The following is a 17425-nucleotide window of genomic DNA, read 5'->3' as shown; positions in this document are numbered from 1 at the left end:
GACAGTTATTTCCGCCAGTTTAAGAACAATTGACAAGAGGGGAAATTGTCATCCAGGGCCAGAGCAAGAAAAATAGCAGCAGTTACACGGGAGCAAGTCGACATATTGGGGCTGTCTGGTGAACCACAGGTCTGAAAAGGTTATTGCATCATTCCTGGTTCAAGACATTAGTTGCACTAATAGATTGCTCAAAACTGATTGGTTTGTGAAAAATGACGTGAAACAGCAGATTATGAGGCCATTTAATAAACAGAATGCAAACACTATGGGGGAAAAGCCCTGCGTATTGTGTTGTGCACACAGACAGGACAATGCCTTTTTTTTAGAAAATGGGGAAAATAATACTTTTTTCCCCCAATGAGTTCAAACAAAGGTGCTTTGTCTTTTTCACACCGCTCCAGAATTTATCACATCAATAGCTCACAGCGATATCCTCTTTGGTTGAAGTAGGATTTAAGAGGACTCGGTTTCAAACGGCTTGCCAAGGAAAAGTTGGCTGAAGAGCTCCTCAAGAGAGTTACCGAGCCTTGATCTGCTGAAAAGCTGCAGATACGAGGAGGGGGAGGCGGGAAAATCCTGGAGCGCTTGTCTACCTCTTAAACCCCAGCTGCCAGCAACCCTCAGGACGATCTACACACTGCCGGTGAAGGTACTGGGCTTCTTTACAATTATTCAGCCTTTGGCTAAAGCAGATATTTGTGAAACCAGCTCCGCCGTCCAATGAGCATGGAATAAAGAGGCTCCTGCTGCACCTCGGGAAACAGACTGGTCAAACAACAACAAGGATGGAGGGGTGAGGGGCTGCTTACCCAGAGAGGTAACGAAGTGTTCATGGGCACACAGGGTTTTCATGCAGCGCTTGTTCTTGTAGTCCCAGATCCTTAAGGTCTTATCATCTGCACAGGTCACAATAAACTTGCCTCCGGGGTGGAAGAGGATACCACGCACCCAGTTGTCGTGGCCGACCTGTGAGACAAACACAGTTGCAAACACATTCATCTCACTCATGAAGCCATATGTTTTTCACTCTGGATATTTTATCCAAATATTAATATTCATACAAATATCAAAAAAGCCTGAGATAGTCCTCACCAGTGTCATAAGGCACATGCCAATGCTAACATCCCACATCTTGATGGTTTTGTCTCTGGAGCCAGACAGCAGGAATGGGCCTGGCTTACCACTCTTCTTGGTCTGGTTAGGAACAAAAGAGGGAAAAATTAAATAGCAATAACTGTGCAAAGCGAAGACAAAGCAGAATCAGAGACCAAGTACTGCAAATGATTTTGAACAATCTCATCAATTACTGTTTCACTTGACAAAAAAAGATACGAGTTGGATTCAACATTCCTCGAATATCACTGCACTTTTCCCGTAACAATATCGTAACTTCCAGAGCTGAAACAAAAACCTGTTGGCTACAATGCTGATGTAAAATGGATCATTTAGTGTCAACTTTCTTTCATGAGCACTGTTCACAGTGCTGTTAGAACGCTTTATTAATACCGGTGCCTCCTTGTGTGCAGCCAACAGGAGAATAAACTGTTTCATGACCACAGTGAAAATGTTGTTTTTGAAAGGTTAAACGCCAAAAACTACTGATTGAAGCAGAGTATTAATTACGATGAAAACATCTTGTGAAATTTGTAAATTACTACATGTATAATTTTCCAATATATTTTGGCTTTTGAACTACGCAATGATGTGGAGTTAACTTTTACTGGATATGTTTCCATCACATCAGCTGTGCTGGTGATGTGGTTACACTTTTTAGAAAATGTTAGCCTACATGTGAAGTTCGTGGACGTAGTGGCTAAATCTGTCCATTCCAACAGGTATCTTAGTTACAACAAGATTTTGTAATTTTGAATTTTGAGATTTTGTCCATAAAATCACAAGAGGGGTTTATAAAATATTATGTTTTGTTTGAAATTAAACTACCACATTAACAGTATATTTTTTTTTGTTTCGGGGGGTGGGGGGGTAAATAATTTTTTTTTATTATTACTATTATTTTATTATTATTACTTTTTTTATTATTACAACTTTTGTTTATTTTTGTTTGTATTGTTTTTTTTTCTTTAAAGATGCTTGTTTTTTCACATATTTTTTTCTTTTAATACTTAAAGTGCCTTTTCCTGAATATACTTACTTTTACCAAGTAAGTAAGTAAAGTTAAAGGAGAAGTCAGCTGCCTGACTCAGCAGAGACTAGAAATCATTTTTTGTCGCTAAGTTGTAGTAAAGTCCTACTTGCTGGAGAAGTAAACTAGGATTCATTACATAGGAGTCTACTGACTAAAATGTTTTGGTGTAAAAAGATGATTCAAATGTATTTATAATAATGTTAATTGACCTAATGAATGTATATTTCATTTACTCATTTTTCAGTACCTGTCATTTATCTTTTACATTAATAAATTTTTATTTGTTATTGTGCTCTCTTTTCTGGACCAGAAAATACAGAGCAGCAAAACACGCCAACTAAAATACCTGGGGGTGTTTTGCACGTTTCACTTCAATTAACAAACAATACTGCATCAAAAATCAGCTTCCGTAGAAGTGGAACAGTGTTTTTCACTGCACACAGGTTAGCCAGGGACAACTGCTGTAAGGGCAAATATTGTTTTAATCTGACAAGGCTAAGATTGGACACACTTGAGATCACAAGGCGTGAGGAGTGAGTGTGGGCTGACTCCAGGCCACAGTGATATTCATCAAGTGTATGCGAGCACACGCTTTTCATTTCAAGCTGGTCTGTTCACGTGGCTGTCAGTCTGAGCAATGACGTATGAGACTCACTGACATAGCTACGCATGTAGAGAAGAACACACTCATGTGATACAGTGAAACAGGGTTTATCACCTTGTGAAGACATCACATCGCCACGAGATTACCTATAAGATTTGGTTTTTACATAAGATCCATCTCTGTGCTGGTTGTATAATAACTGACTGTCTCATGTGGGCCAGAGTCTGGAAAATAAGTTTCCACCAATTTTACACGAATAAACAGCCAGTTAGCTAACTTAGAATAATCTGTCTACTATACTTTCATGATTAACCACACTCGACACCAGTATTGTAAAAAGCTGTGCAGAGCTCAAGAGATCTGTCTCAGGCCCTCAGATCTGTCTCAGGCCCTTCATCAGGTTTTCAGATGTTTAACAGGAGGTGGTCGTTTACCTCAGAGCCTGTGGCCTCTTGGATGGTGGGGTAGGCGCTCTCTGGTGCCCAAGAGATGCACTCCACGACGTGTTCGTGTTCCCGCAGCTCAGCCTTGCACTCTTTGGAGGCCACGACCCACACACGCACAGTTTGGTCATTGGAGCAGCTGGCAATCAGTGTGCCGTCTTGGTTGGGTCGCACCATACGGACCCACTCCCTGTGGCCTGTGAAGGTCTTCACACAGTAGCTAATGCACAGAAAACAGTGACGAGGTTATCATGTTGTCAGAGTGGAAGTGATCAATAAAACAAAACATCATGCTTAAAAAAAGCACCCAGTGGTTTTAAGGATGTTTGTGAGGGGTGCTTACCCAGTTGCCACCTCCCACATTTTTATGGTTTTGTCCCTCGAGGCGGAAACGATGTGATCTCCATTGGGCATGATGGCTACAGACGAAACATTGTGGTCATGTCCTGGTAAACAGAAAAGACAAAAACAAGATCTCATAAGAGCCAGAAAGTTTCTAGACAACACAACCTCACATCTGAAGCTAATGCATAATGTAATATAACCATCTTTCCTTCTTTACTCTAAACAAGAATCATACTCAAAATTTTGATTTTTTTTTTTTTAACACGTCTTCAGCGACTAACAACACACACAAAAAACCCCCAAAAGATGGGTTTGGTTGTAATTAGCCAATTAAATGACAAGCGAGGCAGCCATTTGCTTGGGCTTACTTTGTTCCACAGAGAATAAGAGATGCCTAATTACCTAGACGCTAGGCCATATTTAAGCTGCTAAACAGATGAAGACAACAGTAAGTGTACTCAAAACTGTATATGTGTGCGTCTGTGCACATACACATGCCATCAGGCTATAATAATGGGTAGCAGCAACACGGAAAAGTGCTGTTTGGTGCTGAAGAGGATGATTACTGAACTGCTGTCCAAATTGGCACTAATCTACTTCACCAGTTGCCCTCATTTTTTAAAAGACGTAAATAATAAGCCATAATCGATGAAAAAATAAAGAAAGTTTCAGTAAATGCATTAAATGTGAATGGCGATGTGGATTAAATAAAGTTGGAGTGGAAATGGAACAGAACTAGACAGCAGGCTCAGTTTAATAGAGCATTTCGGACAGCGATCTCTGCACTTATGATTTTTTTTCTTGCAAAGTGTGAACGCAGCTCGTCTGTTTACGGACGTGTGCCAGGAGCTCACACCCCCATTTACAACAAAAAAAATTGGCAACCAGTGAAATCTGTTGCTCACATGAACAAGATGCAGGATTTACAACTCCAGCAGCATAAATGTAGGAATGCCAAAGAGCTACTCGTCTGTTTGCTAAGTAGGCTTATTCATTTCACTGAAATTCATTCATGTCTGCTTCACAGTCAGACATTAATGGGCACTTCTAGCAGACTTATGATGAGTAGAACAAAACGCTTCATATTGTTTGGGCTGCTGCCAGCTGGTTGGTGGGGGGCCTTCTCACAATTCCAACAAGGAAAATAATATCCTTAAAATCAGCAGGGCCTGAGGGCGCATGTAGATGGCTGCCATCATTTACTTGGCAATTAGGGTGTGAATGTGGGGGGTGTATGTATGTAAGGAGAAGATAGTAAAGACATGGCCATCAGCGTTGTAAATTTTCACATCAGAAAAAAGAAAGAATTTGGACCTGTTTTTACAATTTAAATGATACATTATAAGAAAAGCTGGGGTAGTACACTGTGGTGAGGAGTACTAAAAGAGACCAGATGACTAAAACAGCCCAGTTGTCAGAGCTGGTTGTGAATCTCAGTGCTGTGAATCAGAGCAGATTGAGGCTCATCAGCAGCATCAAATGTGATAACAAACAGCATCTGCACCACCTGAGCCCTTTCTACAGTCACAAGCTGCATTTATGATGCAATGGTGCAGAAACCACGACAGAGCATGTTCACTTAGGTAACACAAATAGGAAAAGCTGTGATGCACATCTGTAAATCTGTGCCAGTGCTCATTCTTCACTTCTTTTTCTTACTTGTCATAGAAAGCATTTTTGGAAACAAAATAAAGTGTTAAATCTTCTTACCGTGCATGGTCCTGATGCATTCAAACCCTTGGAAATCCCACAGCTTGATAGTCATGTCTGCAGAGCAAGATGCAAGCAGTTTGCCGGTCTGGTCAAAGGAGATGTCCTGCACTGAATCTGTGTGGCCCTTCAGTGTGCGTTCAAAGTCTCCTGTCTCGTAGTCCCACACCTGGAGATGAAACCGTATTTGGACATCAGTTTTGGAGAAACCTTCATATAAGAGAACACGGGAATAACTAATACTTATCTGTGTATCACTGAGAAATACGTGTGCTGTTCATTTCACACTGAATCCCTTTCCAAACCCCAGAAAGCCTACAAATGTCACATCATTTGTGGCCCAATGTCACCTCTTTTCTCAGCTGAGCAGCCAAAACAAGATGAGAAGAGAGAACCAGGCTGTCCAGAGAAGTCATATTACAGTCCTAACAATTAAATATGCTGATGGAAGAATGTTAAAAAAAAAACTACCATTTATTTTAAGAGCTCAAACAGGCCTATGTTTGCAGACACCACACACTCTCTGTATATTGAATTTCAGAATCTGTGCAACCCCATTAAACTGTCAGATGTCTGTAGTTTGTGTGACACCCCATCATATGTGTATCCTCCTATAGCAGACTTTCTAACAGAATTTTCTGATTTCTTATCAAATATTGTACTTTGTTGCCATAGAATTATTTTAGCTGGAGACTTTTACATTCACATTGATGACTTTTCTGATCCATTTGCCACAGAATTCCTAAACATTTTGAACTCATTTGGGTTGCAGCAACATGTTTCTGGGCCTGCACGTAACTCTGGACCTGGTTTTCTCATGCGGGTCTGAGTATTGGCCACATAGATTTTGTTGACCTGTACATATCGGATCATTTTGATAGCATTTTTTATAGTCACACAATAGAAAATGCTCATATTATACACTCACATGCTTTTAATGGGAACACTGCATCAAAATTCACAACCTGTTTTTCTGCCAAAAACAGCACTTTTCCAGACACAGAAAATCTCATGAATGCCTTCAATCTCCTCAGTACACCCATACTTTAGGACTGATTTTAAGATTTTACTTGCGTTTGCAGTTCGGGTTCCTCTGCCCAAGGATCTCCGTCTTGCTACATCACTATCTTCTTTTAAATCACTTTTAAAAACGTATTTTTATCGAAAGGCACTCCTGTCATCTCTTTTTAATAGATTGTTTTATTAATATATGATACCTGAAATTGTATTTAAGTCTTGCATTGCACTGTTTTTAAACTTTTTACCTGTGTGTGTTTTATGATTTTTAAATGTACAGCACTTTGTAATGTTGGTTTTGATAAATGCTATATAAGTATACTTTATTATTATTATTGTTATTATTATTATTATTGCTAATGGCAGGGATGCATGTGCCAGGATGCTGATTAGGGTTACAGTTCGGCCTGATAAAAACAGAGAGACAGTGCATTGTGCTAAGTATGGCAGTGCCAGTTGGAGTGCAGACAGAATATGGAGTGAACAGTAGTAAGCCTTATTTTCTAGCTTGAGAAAGCTGTTATGTCTCTGGTTTTAAAGCAGACAGACGGTTTGTCACGGAGGGGATAAACCCTTCTTGGTTCCTCTCTTGGGTTGGGGGATTTTAGGGCAGACGGTGACAGGAGACCCCCCACCCTCCTCCCTTGTCCTTCTGCCTCCCCCCCAAAGGAAGCTACAGACAGTGCAGATGGCCGCGAGGTGCAGAGTGCAGAGGGGGTTTATCCTGGGGGAGATCAGTGCACTCAATGTGTTTGGAGGTACACCAGGTTTAAACACAAAAAAAGGTATTTAGCAGCAGCATCTAAAGCACATAATCCAATAACTACCTGTAACTCAATGCTGGGTCACCAATGGTGACTACATGAATGATGCTAGCTGTTTCCCCTTGTTTCTAGTCTTTATGCTAAGTTAAGCTAACTGTCTGCAGGCTCCAGCTACATATTTACTGTACAAATATGACGGTGATATTAATCTTCTCATTTAATTTCAGGGTTTCCCACATATTCATTTATTTGTCGCAGCCCACCACGATCAAAATATCTGCCGCCACAAATTGATTTTATATTTTTGGAGCTGGAGCGTTCATTCAAAGCACTGGTGGGATATATGTACTGTTTGAATGACGGAGCAGCGAAACGCTAGGCGCGGTCAAAGTAAAACTAAATCGTTAACTGCATTGTGTCTAAGAGTTGTTTTCACTGCCTCAGTAGCAGCTGCTCCTCTCATCCATCAATGTGATCAGATCAACTCTGACCAGATTGATAGATCAATTATCAACCCTGCGACTCAAACTCCCCAAACTGCTGCTGGGCAGTGCTCATGAAGAGTTCTGCCTGCACTGAGTTCACAGACCTCCCGAAATGTCCAACTACCGCTTTAAGGCAAAACACAGGCAAAAAAAACATACAACTTCTTAATGCCCAAGGTGGTGTGTTCAAATAATTATTATGTCCAACTACAGTTAAAAACTCCATGATAAGATACGACATGTAAGAACCTGAAAATAGTTTAAGATATTAATTTTATGTTGATCAACTTGTTTAATCATATAATTGCTCCTGAGAATTCCGTTGGCTGGATAAATATGTCACTCACTACTGACTGGTTTGGGCAAAACATAACAAAAACCTCCCAACAAAAAAAAGGTTAACATGAGCACAATGTCAGGCCGAATGAATGAAATGAAACAAAACGGGAGTTCAGTCTTAAAAGGCTAGACAGCGTCACTGGCATGAGGAGGAAAGCCGATGCGCCTCTCAGTCAGTGTAAAGAGCACGAGGTCTACTCCCCAGTTAAAAAATTTAACAGAGCTGTTCAGCACAAAAAAAGTAGGACACAGGGGAAGTCAGGGCAGGCCACAGAGAGAGGAGGCAGCCAGGAAAAGAGGTGCAAGAAAACAAGACTGAAATGTTAGATTGGGCCCAAGCCTGACTCGTCTGATGGCAGGTAGTCATGGTGAGGCAGCTGGTGCTTTAACTGGAGGATAAATGAGGCAGGATGCTGGGATGTGGGGTTGCTGTGAGAGGGGTGGGGGGGGTGTGGGGGGGTGGAGTTGGAAAAGGAAGAAAATGCCCTAAACAGAGAGAGGAATCCCTGCCGTGTGGGTGTAGCTGAAGAGATGTACATGTGTCTCTCATTGTGTCATGAATAAAATATACAGACCAAACAGCTCAACAGAATATTGGCATTGTGCAGTGAGGCAAGAAAGAGCTGCGATTGCAAAAATAGCCCGGAGACAGACTACGGAGTTTAAATATGGAATCTGGGGATACATAGACAACAGAGAGCGAGAGAGACACTTGTGTAATCAGGGCGTGTCGAGGAAGGAGAGTAAGAGCAGTGGGGGTAATGCTTAAAAGCACAGCATAATACATGGAAGGAGAAGACAGGAGCAGCATTAAACAGTGTGAGCAAAAGCATGTGTGCTAGAGCTGCCACCAAGCTGGCACTAAATTAAATAAGACCACTCTGTCGATTTCAAACCTGAATCCTATTACTGTGATGTAGGGAGGACGTGAAGAAGCAAACAAGAAGGACGCTGCAGGCTGACTGAAGATGTGTTTAGAATCACCTTGCACTACACCCAGCATGTCTTCACTTTTAGCTGGCCTACATTCAAAAACAAACAGACGAAGCTCCAAATCAGACAACAGATAAACCTTTGTGAGTTGTGTTTACATTACCTGACAGAAATGCGGGGCCTCCATCTTAATATCTCATAACCCTCTTAAGTATGCACGCTATGTTAGCTACCAGCAGACCGGCGGCTGGTGTGGTGGGTAAATGATTTACTCGCATGTGGTGCTTGGCGGGTGTCAGTTTCGGACCCTGCTGACAGTATTTACCATGATTTCAAAGCACGGTATTGACGCAATATTATCATGATAATTAAAATTTGAGTGATGTAACTAACAGTCAGGGAATTTTACCGTGATTATCGTGATAACCGGTAACTGTTACATCCCTATTCTAAGCTCAGCCCTGTGACACAAGATGTCATCTGTAACCTCAGTTTGATATCAACACGGTTATCTCATCAATACTAAAGTCTGAAAGCATATCAGCTGACACTGACATGCTAAATTATAAACAGTGGCAAAGATGACAAAAGTGGTTAATTATTATATTTGACAAGATTTAAAACCTTGTCAAATCCAATATGTTTTTTGTGATGCTTTATTTGAGCAATTACATGTCCAGTGTAAAATATCCTAAAAACCCAGGATGTCAGATAAGCAAGGCCGCTGCTTTCATCCCTAAATATTTTAAATGTTCAAGGTCATCAAAAGACTTGTAAAGGTTATCATATTTGCTAGGCCTGAGTGTGGGGGGTGATCATGAGTTTGGTCGTGTGTGTGCGTGCAGATGTATATCTGTCCACAGCAAATCTCTCAACTATTGGACCAATCAGCCAGTTTTGTGTGCCAGTTGTGTGCATAAGTATGCATGTATGCTCAATGTATTCTTATGGTTGCAGTGATTCACAAAAAAAACCTGTATTATTAACTGTTCTATACCATCAGTGACTGCCAACTCCTCACTTCTCTCAACAGGCCAGTCGGAGCAGCAAGTTTTCTGACTCACCTGCCTTAAAAGCCTTACCGTGTGTTGCGGGCCACATTTTGGCATTGTCGTGGCTCAAAAACTGACATGCATAGAACAGTTTTATCTCATTTTGAACTGGAGCAGCAGCAGATTACTTCAATACCGATATGTTTTGATTTATGAAAGTTAGGAACAATACAAAATGACCAAATGACCACTTTTGTTATCTTTTCCACTATTATGGCGGTAGGGGAGCCAGAAGGTAAATTACAATTCTGTAGACTTGCAGATTTTGTTGATTTGGTCATTTTTCCTAGGTTTTTGTGTTTCTTCCATAACTACTACTAAGTAGGCTGCCATATAATCTCTTTTTTGGGGGAAAGGATGTGTATCTAAATAGCCTGGTGCAGATCTGTACTCTAGTGACTGCTGTTCGTTATAAATATCTCTATTACATACAGTGGCTTTAGAAACCTTGAAGTGCACTGAGAGGTATACCTACATTCAGTATATAAAGTAAATGAAAATTTTAAACTGGAAACAAACATTAATAGATACACACAACAAATTGGGGTTATCTTATCATTTGCAAAGCAGGAGCACAACCCTGCAGGTTTTAATAGAGACTTCAGTAGCGGTTTTGTTTATCTGCACACCTTCTGTGCGAAGACAGTAAACTAATCAGTGAAATCACAACAGTTATTCTCTGCTCTCTTCAGGATATAGTATGAAAATCTTGAAAAACAGTTGAAATGCCATTTCAAATAGAAAAAAAGAATAAAGGATATTAGTTCCACGGCCCATTTGAAGGCAACCTCTGCAACAAATCTGTTGTCAGACCACCATTCAGCAGCACTGACCTTTATTGTTGCGTCCTCAGAAGCCGACACCATGACACTGAAGACTGGGTGGAAGATGACGCGGGTGACTGGACTGCGGTGGCCACTCAGCGCGTACCTCTCTGGTGGACGTGGAATCCACTCTTTGGGGTCTCGCTTCTGACTTACGGGCCCACCCAGGGTGATCTCCTCCTTTGCTTCATTCAGTTTGGATTCAAGCTCCATCACCTGCCATGAGTGTAAAGGTACAAGTTAACAGTGTAGAAGCAGAGAGTTAAGTGCATAGAAATATGCACATAATGTAGAGACGGTTACACCATGGAGGGAATACATTAAACATAGGTTTTAACAGCAGTAAATTTGTGTTTTTAACTAATAATTACATATTAACAAATGGATTAATGCTTTCTATTCCTTGGTAGACTTCCTTTTCAGTGTTAACTGTGGATTCAGCAGTCATGTCATGAACCATTCACAAGACTACAATCCTCACAAGCATTCTTTGAGGAGAAAAAAGCCCCACAAACCTTCTTTTGTAATCTGATGACTGAGGTCCATTTCTTTTCCAAAAGGCCGGCGTACTTCTTATCCAATTCTTCATTCTGTGGAGAAAAGTGGGGGGCAGGAAAAAAAGGATATCAGGCAAACATGCAAAGAAAGCCAATCAAAGTCGTGGGCTCAGCATAATCGGTGAGGCCTGTGGGAGGGGGGCCAGCTGGGGTGGCATGCTGAGGTCTTTGACTATAGTAAGAAAGAACAGGGAATTATTTACACACCCCTCACAGGCCAACAGTGACTGCCAGACACCACCAACCTACTGTACAACACACACATAAACACACATACTGCGCACACATAAACACACATCCTAGTCCTAATCCTTCTCACACAAGCTAATCTCCTGCAGACAAGAAAGGCTTAGGCAGCTTACAGCCACACACCCGGTACTGGAGGCAGCAGTGGAAGTTAACTTGTGGCAGTCCTGGCAGACAGAAGCCTGATTCCACCTGCAGGCTAATACCACGAGCTGGCCACTAGCTTTTACATAATGGACTTCATGGCACATACAGACTGTTTGTTACTGCCAAGAAACAAAACAATGTGGTGGCATTTTTTCTCTGGCGCTGGACACACATTAAAAAAAAATCTGGGGCTGCAACTAACAAATATTTTCACAGTGTAAGTAAAGACATTTTTATGAATCATAAAAACATTTTTATTTCCACTGTTATTGGTAATGAAAATAATAACTTCTCATTATGAAGTATATGTTGTTTGCACATGGTAATGTCTCTGTAAAACAACACCATTTGTGTTCAGATCGGTTACCGGTAAGCCTCACGATAACTAGAGATGTAACGATGCATCGCGAGGCGGTTAAAAATTGCTAAATCAATACAAAACGTGATATCAAATTGGTGATATCAGAAATGAACCGCGATACTCTATTAGAAAAGCAAAGGGTATAATCTGCTTTTGACTTTGCTTGCTCAAAGTTCCAGGTCATGTTCAACATCCTACGTCATGTCCGAGACTGGAGACAGCCAGCTCACCAACGTAAATAAGACCAAGCGGAGGCTCCACGACAGGCGACATTGAAAGGGCAGATGCACCCTCCAGTTTCAAATCGGGAGTGTGGCAGCATTTGAGCTTCCTCAAATCAGAAAGAAATAAAGCCAAGATAAAAGAAAAAAACAGTCTGCAAATATTGCAAGAGAGTTCTGAACTACACAAATAGTACAACTAACATGATGCAGCATGAGAGCTGGCATCATAGTGAGGCGCTCCGGTCAGCCCCGCCTACGCACATTACTCTTTAACAACAAGTACACAGCCAAACCACACTTACAAGCGCAACTGCAACTCTGCTCGCCCAAACAAGTGCAAGAGCCAAACAGAGTGCCCAACTTATCACCCAAACTTAGTTATTGAAACTTGTCCTCTCTGCTTTCCTCTCTAGAAAAAGCATATCTTTCCACACCAGCCACCTCTGTCCCAAGTGAAAGGGCAACTTATTTTGTATAATGTTAGATTGAAATAATTCATAGAATATTTTTTAGTCATAATAATATCATTTTGTATTTTTTAAAAATCGTGAGAAAATCTTATCGTGAACCTAGTATCATGAATCATATCAAAACGTGAGTTGAGTGAATCGTTACATCCCTGTTGATCATTGTGCAATTCTGTCTGCCACCAAGTACGATCTTCTTGGGAAATGAAGGCTCAATATATGGCACAAAGGACATGCGTCAACCCTTGTGCAACAGAAACAGGAAGAGGACAGTGCTTTGGTATTCGCTGATAGCTATCATTAGCTATCAGTCTAAGTTATTTACTCTTACCATCCCCAGTAGCAGAATCGGTAGATGGTGGAACAACCAACATAACTGTGGAAACTCTGGTAATAGCTAAGCTTTGCGGAAAACGGAAAGCAATCCGGATGTTTTTGCGACAGTGACAGCACCAATAATACTGCTTGAGGGGGTGTTTCCACTTTAACCTGCTGATTATTTTCTCGATTAATCACATCAATCATTTGGTTGACAAAATGTCAGAAAACAGTGAAAAAAGCTCTTTTCCCAGAGCCCAAGGTATGATTCTTGTCTCAGAAAATGTTTTGGTATTTCAATACCATAGATGTACATTGCATGCTAACCATCAATTTCCATAACATGGTATGCAGTTTCGGGTAAACTGCTACAACCCTTGCAAAGGTGTTGTATTCAGTTTACTTGCTTTGTTCAACCAACAATCAAATATCCAATTATATTCAATTTTCTATCATAAAGGACAGATAAATGCAGTAAATTTTCATTTTGAAAGCTGGAACTATGGATTCTTTTGGCACTGATGATATAAACAACTAATTTTCGGTTCATCTGCTTATTGTTTCAGCTCTGAATAAAACCACAAACTTAAATTAGCTAATATTCATGAATCCTGCCGGCCTTGCTAATGTTCAAACTGTTCTCATGACTTACCACATTTTAAGATATGAGTTATAAATGGACTTCATTCTTTCCCTTCAATAAAATACAACACAAGCAAACAACAACAAAACACAGTGAAGCTTACACCCGATACAACAGTTTTGGTGCCACTGTTTTTTTTACAACAATGCCTTGAGGCTGTTACTAACTATCAAAGCATTAAAACCCCACATTGACAGACAGCCATGAGTGTCAGTGAGGGAGAAAATTAGCGTTGGGCTTCAATTTCACAGCTAGCTCCTTGAGCCTTAGCTGGAAACAAAAGCAGACCTAGAGGTGTGGAGAATTGCAGACACCACAGTTGCCTATATGAAACAATCCTCAATGACAGGAGGGTATATGTACATGAGGACAAAGACAAGAACCGAGGCACTGCAGAAAAATGGAGGATAAAGAAAACATGGAGGTAGAGCAGGGAACCCAGTTTGGACAAGACAGTCATCATCTAATCTGCCATCTGCCTGGAAGCTCTGCCCATTACACCAAGAGACACACAGAGAGACAGACACACACATGAGAAGTGCCAGACTTCAATACAGCCTGCCAGTCTGTTGAAACTGACCAAGCATGTGTGTTTGTATATGCATGCAGGTATGTACATTTTGTTTTAGGAGGCAAATCGAAACTAAAGCATGACCTCTTTTTTTAATTCACACTAACAAAACCCTCTGGTGCACAGTGACTCATACAGCATTAACCTTTCACTGCTACTGAGGTAGCCACAAAGAGCATTACATTCTGTCGTTGCAAAATGTAACTACATTTAATGGACATTAAAGAAAGGCCTTTTTACAAATGTCTTACAATGTAGTCTCAGAGGTAACAGTGCTAAAAGTCATTTGGTTTTTTAGCATGGTGCTGCCAAGGTGTGCGTGTGTGTGTGTGTGTGTGTGTGTGTGTGTGTGTGTGTGAGAGTGAGTGAGTGCGTGTGAGAGTGAGTGAGTGCGTGTGAGAGTGAGTGAGTGCGTGCGTGGCTGAGCACTAATACCCAACAGGGTGCACCTATCCCTCCGTGCCATTCATCTATTATTCAGCCTGCTTCCACGGGGCTGCCACAGAGAAAACGTCTGAAAGAACGAATGAAGACAGAGAAAAAGGGGGTGGAGTGTCACGTATTCACATGGTGATGATGGGGGGGGTGTCTTAGATGAAAAGGGGTTGAGGTGAATCACGATAACATTACAAACAGGAGTATAAGTTAACATTTTGCCAATAAGCACTGGTGTTGCTTGAATTTAGGAAGCACAGGCATCAAATTTTAGGAAACAATTTGCTATAATACTTAATGTTTCTACGCTTTTGTTTTGATTTTCGAGAGTTGCACATTTTGGCTCTGTACTACAGTACATTATGTATGAAACAATACAATAACAATGAGGTATAAGTGCAGATATCCATCTTTATGGGCTGTTTTTCCATATAGGTTCTCCTCCTCTTTTAAGACAATGAGACAACAATGCTTAATATACAGAGAAGGCAACCCTGAAGTTAATATGGCTAAACAGTACATTGTTTGTATGTTTTTATACCCATATGAGCATTATATTATTGTAGTGTTCTCAATTCAGAACCAGAAAATGTACCCATATAGTCAGAACATCTTTCATCCATTCATTGTCTATTGAGCAACTCCAGACTTAATATCCTGATATCATAAATTTGAGTTTTAACACTCAAGTTTTTGGATTTGGGAGATTTTATGCTAACTAATATTTTAGACAAACTTAGACCATAGAAATTACATGCATACATTTGAAAATTGATGCGGTTCCCCATTAATATCATACTAAAAGCTAAAGCCGACACAACAAGTAAAAAGAGGACCTGGTGGAAATTGACCGAGGTCTGCCAGTAAGCTGCACATCACAGATTACAGATAGCTACTGACTGCAATGCCCAGTACTACACCACAATTAACTACAGTCCCAATGCTAAAACATATAATTACCTAGAGATGGGCATTGCAAATTATCTTAGGCTGTAGGTGTGAGTGCTGCAGTGTGAGGCATTATTTTATGTTTGACCCTATATAATCATTAAATAAATAAAAGTATTTAAGAATATAACTAGAATTAACACATTCACTAGGTACATCACGGTGATACTGTAAATGCAATATTTACAAGTGATAAAAGCTTTTCTCAAGATGAATTAGCAGCAGCTTGTAGCAGAGACCCCCTAATCAGGGAGAACACCATAATTGGGTGCAGGTGTTCCTGGTCACACTCGTGAACATGTTGACTAAAATGAAAATTAAAGTGGAAATCAAGGCATATTGTTTGTATAAATTTGTCTGATTGGCTTTGCAGATGTGTGTGTGTGTCCACCCTTAATCTACTCACATTATCTAATTCCGCCTCCTTCTTGAAAGTGGAATATGCTTCTTCATATCCATTGGAACGTAGATAATCGGCTATTGCTCGATTTCTGAAACAGACAAAGAGGACCTGTAATTAGTTCTTCTGATTAGCAGACAAGATAGTTGTTAAAGTGCCACGAGAAACGACATGAGTAATGGAGTTGTATTCAACACTGTAAAACAAAGACAGAAAATTAGCATGTTCAGGACACGTTTCAGACAAAGATGTAAATTTTACACACTGAGACCCTTGTTATCATGGTTCTAGCTGTATAATAAAAATGCTTGCTATGCATAAATGTAGTCTAACAGTTCCTATAACAATACACACAGACAGTCCTCTGCTACAAACACACAAGCACACATGCACGCACGCACACACACACACACACACACACACACACACGCACACACACGCACACACACTCTCCTCTCCACCCATTTGACACAAATTGAGAACACATCTGTCTGGCTTCTATAATGAGCTCTTGTTGCTGTGGGCAAATAATGGGAAGGGATGACTCCCCATGGTGTAGATATGGGCAAAATGAGAGTAAGTGTACATCCCACCATCACCTTCACACACAGAGAGAAGGACAGACAGAGACAGATCATGAACAAGCAGGACAATCCCTGTGAGATGGAAAAGCTTCTGGATACTGTTTCACTCCAGTTCATCTCCTTTTCATGTATACGTTTGAATATTTACTTTTGTTTGTCTGCACAGACATTGCACCTTTCAGAAAGCGATATTAAGATGGTGTGGATGGTGACAGAGGTGTATTTCTCTCCCACTATTTCAAATATGTGAAGACAGATATCAAGATAGGACAGACAATAGACGAGACAGGCAGATGTGAAAGTGAGGAGAAAGGAGGCTATTGTCGCTCGTCCTCTTTTTGTGTCCTTGGCTGCTATAAGGACAACCTACACAATTACAACTCACACAGCTACCATGTATACATTCACACACACACACACACACACACACACACACACCCACACACAAACACAAATACACACAAACACACATGTTTATGACTGCAGCCTCAGCAGAAGTTCAGTTTACCAAGAATTGAAAAATGGGATTTAAGCCATTCTCAACAGGCTTTACTTCTCTATCTCATTACACTGTCATGAGTGTGCAAAAGGGAATTTTTGTAATTTGACCTTATTTCATCCAAATGTTTCACTTAGTTTAAGTGTTAGGAGTTAAAGTTAGGAGTAAACAAACATTTTGATTCAGGGCTGGATTGTTATTCAATATTATCGTTGTCATTGTTTATTTGCATTGGGGAAAATTTGATGGATATGAGTTATCATTTAACATATTGATCACAGCCAAATCACGGTACAGAATATCTGTTATGTCAACAACTTAAAAAAATCATTCAGTAAGTGCAGCAGCAATATTTGCATCATT

General features: G+C 40.5%; 1 protein-coding gene across 3 annotated transcripts in view; it reads right to left on the bottom strand.

Moving 5' to 3' along the window:
- LOC121943770 (lissencephaly-1 homolog A) overlaps window positions 1–17425 on the bottom strand; it is a 44518-nt gene that overhangs the window by 6236 nt on the left and 20857 nt on the right. For all 3 annotated transcript variants that reach the window (XM_042487377.2, XM_042487378.2, XM_088078899.1), the window contains exons 3-10: window positions 15986–16070; window positions 11178–11252; window positions 10672–10878; window positions 5249–5417; window positions 3537–3639; window positions 3185–3413; window positions 1093–1194; window positions 810–966 (exon numbers count right to left, since the gene is read on the bottom strand). In XM_042487377.2, coding sequence (XP_042343311.1) covers window positions 810–966; window positions 1093–1194; window positions 3185–3413; window positions 3537–3639; window positions 5249–5417; window positions 10672–10878; window positions 11178–11252; window positions 15986–16070 — 1127 coding nt within the window. The remainder of the gene's footprint in view (window positions 1–809; window positions 967–1092; window positions 1195–3184; window positions 3414–3536; window positions 3640–5248; window positions 5418–10671; window positions 10879–11177; window positions 11253–15985; window positions 16071–17425) is intronic.

Source organism: Plectropomus leopardus, chromosome 6, assembly GCF_026936395.1.
Source record: "Plectropomus leopardus strain MGB_pleo_1.0 chromosome 6, ASM2693639v1, whole genome shotgun sequence".
In the NCBI taxonomy this organism is placed as follows: domain Eukaryota; kingdom Metazoa; phylum Chordata; class Actinopteri; order Perciformes; family Serranidae; genus Plectropomus; species Plectropomus leopardus.
The sequence above is the reverse complement of the archived record's forward strand: the minus strand, read 5'-3'. Positions and strand labels throughout refer to the sequence as shown.